The sequence below is a fragment of the Gossypium raimondii genome, chromosome 4 (genome assembly GCF_025698545.1).
Source record: "Gossypium raimondii isolate GPD5lz chromosome 4, ASM2569854v1, whole genome shotgun sequence".
In the NCBI taxonomy this organism is placed as follows: domain Eukaryota; kingdom Viridiplantae; phylum Streptophyta; class Magnoliopsida; order Malvales; family Malvaceae; genus Gossypium; species Gossypium raimondii.
The window spans coordinates 45861094-45869882 of NC_068568.1; the positions used below are offsets into that span (position 1 = coordinate 45861094).

An 8789-nucleotide genomic window follows, 5' to 3' on the forward strand; every position below is an offset into this window, starting at 1 on the left:
ATTAAAAGTTTTGTTGAAATTCAAATATCAAATTTGATAATATGCATATCATCTATAATTTTAACCGACTACCGAAAATTAATTCGTTTTACTTAAACATGATACTACATATAATATATAATACTTTTATTACATTTAGTTGAAAAAAATTTTAAAAATACTCAAATTTAACTTTCATCACACATTTTAGTTCAAATTTTAACTTCGTTAAAATTAGATAATATGGAATCAATTAGATTTAAACACCTGACACACATACTGCATCATCACCCGATATACTTGCCATGACAGCATCTGATTAATCCACTTCATCTAATTTTAAGGAAGTTACCAAAATGGATTAAAATGTGTGAAGAAAGTTAAATTCTGAGTATTAATCGAAAAAAAACATAGGTATTTATTTGAATAATAAATACAAATTTAAGTACCAAAAAGCATATTTACCCAAAAAGAAAATACACAAATAAATATAAAGGAGAAAATCCAACATAAAATTGGTAAATGGATTAAGTTGAGCTTGCGAGGTGAAAGTTGAAGTTGAGACATGTAGGTTTCAGATTTGAGGTTTGGAACTCTGGATGAACACTTGGCAATGAACTCCTTGATTTGCACAACCAAGTGGGAAGTCGGGCAAAAGTGGGAAAGTATAAAACGCATGGATCATGTTATGATACTCGATCAACCTCGCCTCTTTGCCAGATTTCAATAGCCATTCATAATACCTTCTTTGCCAATCTTTCAAAGGATCAAATCCCCCCACCACCACCATCGTCGCCGGAAAATCTAACCCTGATATGTCATCTGCGTTGGGACCGCTCACATTCGCCGCTTCATGGTCTCGGTTCGACCCCAATGGCAAATATGCGTTCCAACACCAATCCGTTAAAGGGACAGACACCAATAGGCCGGACCCTACTAGCTGCATCTCCGACTGGCTTCTCTCTTCTCCGCCAAAAAATGGTTGTATTGAAATCAGTCCAATCATCTTCATTGTATGAAGCTTGGTTCGGCATGCCTGGACTGCCTCGTGGTGAGCCAGGTTGGCACCTGCGCTATCGCCGGCGAAGAAGCAGCGGGCTGAGTCGGCGTTTTTGGGTAAGACTGTGGCCCAGTTCTCGTCAATGAAGTTGAGAGCGTCGAACCCGTCATGGCATTGTGAAGGGTAACGGTGTTCAGGAGCTAGACGATAGTTGACAGAGATACCGATAGCGGGGAGGTTGGTGGCGAAGTTACGGCAAACCATGTCGAAGGCGAGGGAGGCGGGGCTTAGGAAGCTGAATCCGCCTCCATGGAAGAAAATAAGAACAGGGAGGAGTTGGTTGTTGGAGGGAGAGTAAAGGCGAATCCAGAGGTTACGTGTGGCGTCGATGGAGATGTCGGTGGAGGAGACGGAGGTGGTAGAAATGGGAGGGGTCTGGTAGTCGAGGAAGTGGATGAGACGACGGTTGACAGTGCCATTAGGACGGCAGGCATTGTCGACGACGGTGGAGACCATTGAGACGACCAGCCTTACTGCCCAAGGGAGTGCCTGCCTTTCATGTTTGCCGTGATGACGAGGCTTTTCAAGGATCATACTTTATTTATTTATTCTTTTGAGAGAATTTTAACTAGTTTTGATGATATAATGGGAATGCATTTTGGATTGGACAAACCTTGTGTTTATATATAATTTAAAATGATAAAAACTATATATTATATTATTAATGGTAGATTAAAATAATATTAGATAAGAGGAATGATTATGTGAAATTGTGATAAGCACATGTTACTTTTATTCCTTTTTAATGAGAGAATAATAAATCTGATTTTTTTTCATTATTTTCAGCTTCTTCTTCTCAAATACATTCAAATCTAACTAAAAATATTAAAAAATTAACACTATTTTAATCACAAACAGCAATATTTTCTATTTTCAAAACAAGAATAAAAAAAAATACAAGGCACAGGTATGGGGTTTGTGAGGCTGCTTCCTTTAGTGCCGCCTGTTAAGTAGACACTTTCGATGCTACTTGTTAGGTAGGCACCATAAATTTTTGGGTTGTGTTGGGTTATATGGGTTATTTTGGCGCCACTTATTAGTTATCCTCCATCAATATAATATTTTTTTTGGTTAATTGATTTTTGTCATTGTCAAAAAAAAAGGGTAGTGCCGCCTCTGCACTACTCTCTATCCTGTAAGCAACCCATTCCCGTAATTAACCGAGATGGGCTACCATTTTCAAATTTTTTATTTTATTTTATAATAGTTAAATAGAAAAGCCATTTTTGGTCATTAAAAAAATAATAAAAATGATGTGTCTTCACTAGTGCCTTTCACCATCAACTTAAGGTGGGTTTGGATGGGCGATTGGGTGCGGTGCGTTTACCTTACTTTTTGTCTCACGCTACAGTATCTAATCTCACCGCCACTGCTGTTTTTACACTAATCGCAGGTAAACACACCGCCCATCCAAACTCACCCTTAAATTCACTATCCCATGGATATACAGTGGGCTGAAGATAATATTAATATATTCTAGATTTAATAAATAAAATATTAAAGAATTAAAAGAATGACACAGATTTATCGTACAAAAATGGTAAGTGAAATTAAATAATGAATTATTAGATTATATCACAAATGAGAGTGAAAGATTTTATAATAATTTTATGCAAATTTGATATAAAAGTTTTACTTGATATGATAAAGTTGAAGTAAGGAAGATAGTGATGTTTTAAGTTCAAATTTGTATTTTTGAGAGTTTATATAAAATTTAAAAGATATAGTGACTTACTTAGCTTTCCAACTCTATAAAAATTATTTAGTTTTTGTTTATTTTTTGTATTTTAGCCCTCAAACTTATAATATTTGTCAAACCATCTCAAAATGAATGGAAAAATTAAAAGACTATTAACGTTGATGACGTGGATTTCCATGTCAACAATTAATTAATTTTAAAATTTAAAAATAATTAAAATTATTAAAATTATTAAAATAAAAATTTCTAAAATATATATTTTAATATTTTAAATTTTAAAATTAATTAATTGTTAATATGACACACACATTCATTGTCATGTTGAGAGATAAAAGAAAAACAAAAATTAAATGAAATATTAAAATAATTTTTTGAAAAATTAAATAGTGAAATAAAACGTTATATCAATATAAAAAGATAAAAAATATTTTTTACTTTATAAAAATAATAATTTCATAATTAAATTAATAAATATCACCAAACGTATATTCATTCACAAAAAGACAGAGTGATGCGTTAAAACGAAGTGTTTTAGGATGAAATGGGCCAACTTGGAGTCGGAATCTAAAAACAACTAAATTTATTGGTTACACAAAGACGGAACTGAAATTAATGCATTCGTCCTTGATGGTTGAAATTAATTATGGGCATGTTGTTGCGGCTGCTATGCATGCACGTCTCCGGCCTCTTTTCTATTCTACAAAATACCATTTGACTCCCTTGTGTCAAATAAGGGAATTCAATTAATATCTCTTCTATCATATCAAACTTCATTTTAATTCATTTTTATTTAAATGGATTTGGTTTTAAGTACGGATTCAGTACGCCCGTTTTTGACATTTTTGAGGCCCTAAGTAAAATAATGAAAAGGGGTTTTAAATTTGTTAAAAGTTAGAAAAATAATTTTATTAAATTCCTTAAAAGTTGGTAAAAAAAATTCTGGCCCTTAAAAAATGGAAAATAATATTTTGGACCCTTTTCAGCCTTGGGCCCTGGCGGTTGCACCTCCAGATGACCCCTAGGGCCAAGACTGCAATTGAGTCTTAGTCTGATTGGCACGGATATTGTTGCCAATATAGGAGGACGTAGGTTCAATTGCGCTGAAGCACATTATCCTCTTATTTATGAGTTAGGGAGGGGTTATGGATGATTCTAGGTATTGTGTAAAAAAGAACATATATGATCAGAATCTATAATTAAATTATTCAAAAAAACTCCTTTAGTTAATTCTTTTTGACCTGATAGTGCAAAGATAGTAATTTTAATAACTCTTCTTTTAGTTTTATGGTATTTTAATATATTATACTACATATAAAGATTTTAATTGAGTTGGTATTATTCATAATTGACTCCTAATTTAATTATTAAATTATCAAAAAATATTTTAACAATATAATAAATATTAATTTAAGGGTATTTTATCCTTTTATATGAAATCTAGAAAAATTGATACGGGTTCGAACCTAAAACACAAAAAACATACACTTTCTCAACTTTATTATTTCAACTAAAGTAACATTTGATTTTATATCAATTCTAAATAAATATATTATATAATTATTTTCAACCATATCGTGAGTACGCCATAATCTTATTGATAATGTCGTCGATTGAGTTGGTGTCACAAGTCAACTTGATACTAAATTAAGAAAAATGACAGTACCATGATAAACAATTGGAGTGCATTTAATATTTAATATGTTGTATTTACTTATTTTTAAAAAAAACTACTCACAATTTAAACTATTATTTTAATTTCATATATATTGCATATGTATTCATTTTATTATTTATTATATATTATTTATAAATACACATGCATTTTGAATACGTAGTATCCACATGCATGTGATATAATATTTAAACTTAAAACATTAATAAAAATAGCTAAAATAATCAGTTGCCATATTTAATATAAATAGTATATTAAACAAATAAAAAACTATCTAAATTTTTTTATAAAATTTGATAAAAATTAGAGTATTTAAATAATGAAATAAGGTTTGTACTTGGAGGAAAATTTATATATTAAATATAATGATTATAATAATACCATGTTAAATGTAAGTTTACTTTTCTCTAAAAAATTAGAGTGGTATCAATATTTTCTAATTAATGTTAAAGGAACTAAACTCTATTACAACAATAATTTAATGAAGTGTGTTTTAGATAATATTACATTTCATTTACCTAACAAGAAATTTTATCTTGAACTAAATGAGCTAAACATGATAGTGTAATATGCCCTCATAATTTGTTAAATTATTTTACATTCTAATGATTTGTTTTGAAATTAAGGGTACCGTTCAGTGTCCGTTTTACTGTTCATGGAGATTAATTCTTTTGAGGTTCATAATTGTCCATTCTAATAATAGTCTAAAAAATTCGATCATAAATTTCCCATTAAAAGTGCAAAGTACCTTATAATTACCCCTAATATTTTTTTGGTGCAAAAAGAAGGATTAAATCATAACTTAAACTATATGTGACCAAGCCACTCCGGAATAATCATCATGTAGTGATTGAATGACTTCATCCGACGGTTGCATGAAAATGTACCTACTCACCGGTTTTGAGAACGCCATTGATGGTAACCCATCAGCTACCTTGTTACCCTCTCTGAAGGTATAAGTAACTTTAACCATCCAAGGAAGTTGCAGCATGTTCTTAATAGTACGTGTTACAGCTAAGTAATGCTGATCTACTACATTTTCTTGAATCACCTGAATAACTTTAGTATTGTCCAACTCGAGAATTATTCATTTTATCCCAATGTTCTAGGCTAGTTGGAGACCTTCCAGAGCTCTCCAAAGTTCAACATCGATAACTGAGTAGCGACCAATATTCCTTGAGAAACCAGAAATCAAACACTATTTTATCTATTTTAGGTTTAGATTCACGCTATTAAGCAAAAATATTAAGTTTTATATTACGATTGGTTGATATTTCTTGTCACTTTTTTTTAACGTTTTCTTTAACTTAATTTAAATATGGAGATATTCGCAATCTCCATTATTATTTTTCACACATACAAGTGTTTTAGTTATTAAAAAATAATGGTAAAATTTAGTTTCAATCCTTATATTTTGCTTACATTCAACTTTATATTATTTGATATAATTTAGTCTTCTACTTTATGAATGACATTAGTCACTTCAATAGATAACACTTTTAATTATTCCGGTTAAGATGTTGTTATACCTTGTATCCGTAGAAAGCTAAACACATACGAACCTAGGCTAGTTCGCAAAGTAGTTAGCGAACCCCAACTTGGCGAACCTCTAAGGCTATGTGGAGACCTGGAGTACTTGATTGCTAGTCGTCCTAACATGTCTTATTTTAGGACACCACATCACCGTTACTGCCAAGGGTATTGACTGCGCCACGGCATACAAATGTCAAGCAAAGAATCAACACAAAATATCATGAATTAAGTTTGGTCCCTTAGTTTTGTCAATTAGATAGTTAATTAAGGTGCAAAGACTAAATTGTAAAAGTGGTAAAAGTTAATCACTATGGATTTTTAATTAACTGAATGACCAATTAAGCAATTTGACCATATTTATAAAGCCAATTGGTGGTGAGGATTAGTTTTAACCCACCAAAATTGATAATTAAGCTTAGGTTTATTAAATATAGGTTAATTAAGTTAATTATAATTAATAAACTAATTAAAATATATAAGCAAAAATAAAAAGAAATGAAAGTCATTTTCCTTGTCATCTTTATCTTCTCACGAAGCAAATAAATAAAATAAGGGTTTAAAGCTCTCAATCTTTGGTTCTTCAATTGGTAAGAAATTTGAAGTTCATTGCTTGTAATTTTTATATTTTTGAGGTTTATGGAACTTGATTTAGCTATCTCGTGTACCAATTTGTAAAATTATTAAAGTTTTCAAAAGTTTCCTTTGATGAATGTTTGATGAAAGTAGTACTAAATTGTTAGATTTTAGGCTTAGAAGTGAAAAAAGGACTAGTTTGTAAAGTATAATTGCTAGTTTTTGAACATAGGGACTAATGTGTGTAAATTTTGAAATGATGTTAAAATTTTGTAACTATAGATGACAGAGGGTTATAGAAGGATGTAATTAAGATCAATTTTGAAATCAAAGCTTAAATTTGAAAGATACTATGATTTCAGTTTTAGAGACTAAATTGAATAAAATGTAAAAATTAGGGACATTTGCAAAATGAAATTGAACTGATACATGCATATAATAGGATGATATAAGATATTTTGAATTGATAAATTTAATTGAATTATTATATAGATCAAGAATTGAACCAAATCGAAGATAATTGGGGAAAATGTAAAATTGTTGATTAGTCCTTAGAGAGTTGTTCATTTGTTGTTTTGCCGTGTAAGTTCATATGAAACTTATTATGTTAATTCATATTATGTTTGTATTGTATAATTTTTCTTATTAGTTTGAATTGATGTGAATGTAATGACTTTTGGCATCAAATGGACTAAATCATAAAGTATAAAATTTATGGCAATTACGAATAGGTACGAGATATTTAGTGGATATGAAATGTTTATATGATTGAATGATATGTATATCATGATGTTAAAGAGATTGAAATGATATGTATATCCTGATTTGAAGCTTGTGTGAGTAACCCAGATTTTAGGGCTTGTGCGAACCATTTCATTATTTAAGGCTTGTGAGAGCCATTCCAAAAATGTTAGCTTTTGTGAGAAAATTTATATGGTCAACTTGTGGAAGCACTATAGTCTCCTGTATTCAACTTCAGTTTATTAAGGTTCTCTCGGGCGATGAAATGGTAATTTAATGGAAAAATGAAATGGTTGAAATGATTGTACATGAATGGAAATATATATGCTTGCATATGGTTTATGATTTGGTTGATACACGTTTAAAATGAATTGTGATATATGTATATGATTATGTTTTAAGTTCATGTCATGTAAATGAACTAACCTTTGAATGTATTTTTTGATATGCATATGAAAGTATAAGGATGCCAAAGGATTGTAATGCTTTATTCCAATATGTTTTAATGCTTAATTGTTGAATTATCAAGGTACGTTAAGTAAATTTTCATATGGACTTACTAACCATTCATTATACTTACCCCGTTGCTTCTCTTTTTTCTTGCAGATTGCTGACTTGCGGAACGTGTCGATTAGATCTACGATATGCTCATACTATCCCGTGTTTGATTCTATAGTTCTTCAAACGTTTTAAAGTTTTATTATGTGACATGTACATAGGTGTTAATATATGTGTTAACTTTGGGATTGATAGTTTAGCTTGAACTTAGCTAATGTTTGAATTATGGAATGCTAATGTTCATATATATGTGTGTGTGTGTGTAAGTATGGTAATGTAATAAGCTATAAATGTGGCACTTGAATGACAAATTTGCTTGAGGAATTGGAATGGTAAATGATGGTATTGAATAGCTTAAAGGCATGGTTGATTAGGTTGAAATTTGGTTATGTTGAAATGGATGTTTGGAGTTGATTAGATGCTTAAATGTGCCACTTTCTTTGGCATTCTAGACACATGCATAAGCTTAACAACCTTAAAATTGGAAAGCATAGCTTTTATATCTGAAATAATAGCGCTAATCTATGAGTTGCTTTTCACCTTCTTAATCACTGTGACAACATCTCTTTTGAGGGTTACTGACTGGAATCCTAGATCCATACCAAATTGAGTAGCTTGGAGACGGGATGAAAATTTCATTTTATATATGAAATAACTAACTTCTTTATTTTTATAGAATAAAGGGTGAAAATTACAAAGAAAAACTTGATCTTAACCTTTTTAAGGTTTATATTTTGTAAAAAAATTTAAGTATATATTTTATAATATCAACATATTTTTAAGAGTATTGAATAAATTCTTAGAATTATATTGGGTTTTTTACCTAATTAGGATAGAAAAAAATATGAAATACTATGTCGGAAAAAATTTACCAAAATAGGTTACTTTTTCATTGGAGCCTATTAGATAGGCGCCAATGAATAAAATAATAATAAAAAATTTTTTTATATTAAAATATAATTTTATATTTTTTA

At 30.2% G+C, this 8789-nt stretch overlaps 1 protein-coding gene across 1 annotated transcript; it reads right to left on the reverse strand.

Annotated features, from left to right (window-relative positions):
* Positions 1–430: 430 nt before the first annotated feature.
* Positions 431–1612, reverse strand: LOC105778768 (probable carboxylesterase 18). The gene has a single exon (XM_012602530.2). The coding sequence runs from the start codon at positions 1571–1573 to the stop codon at positions 554–556; it is 1020 nt and encodes a 339-aa protein (XP_012457984.1). The 5' UTR covers positions 1574–1612; the 3' UTR covers positions 431–553.
* Positions 1613–8789: the final 7177 nt, after the last annotated feature.

Bases quoted from the DNA above. Each gene is read 5' to 3' on its own strand.
- LOC105778768 (XM_012602530.2), bottom strand. From the start codon at position 1,573: ATGATCCTTGAAAAGCCTCGTCATCACGGCAAACATGAAAGGCAGGCA.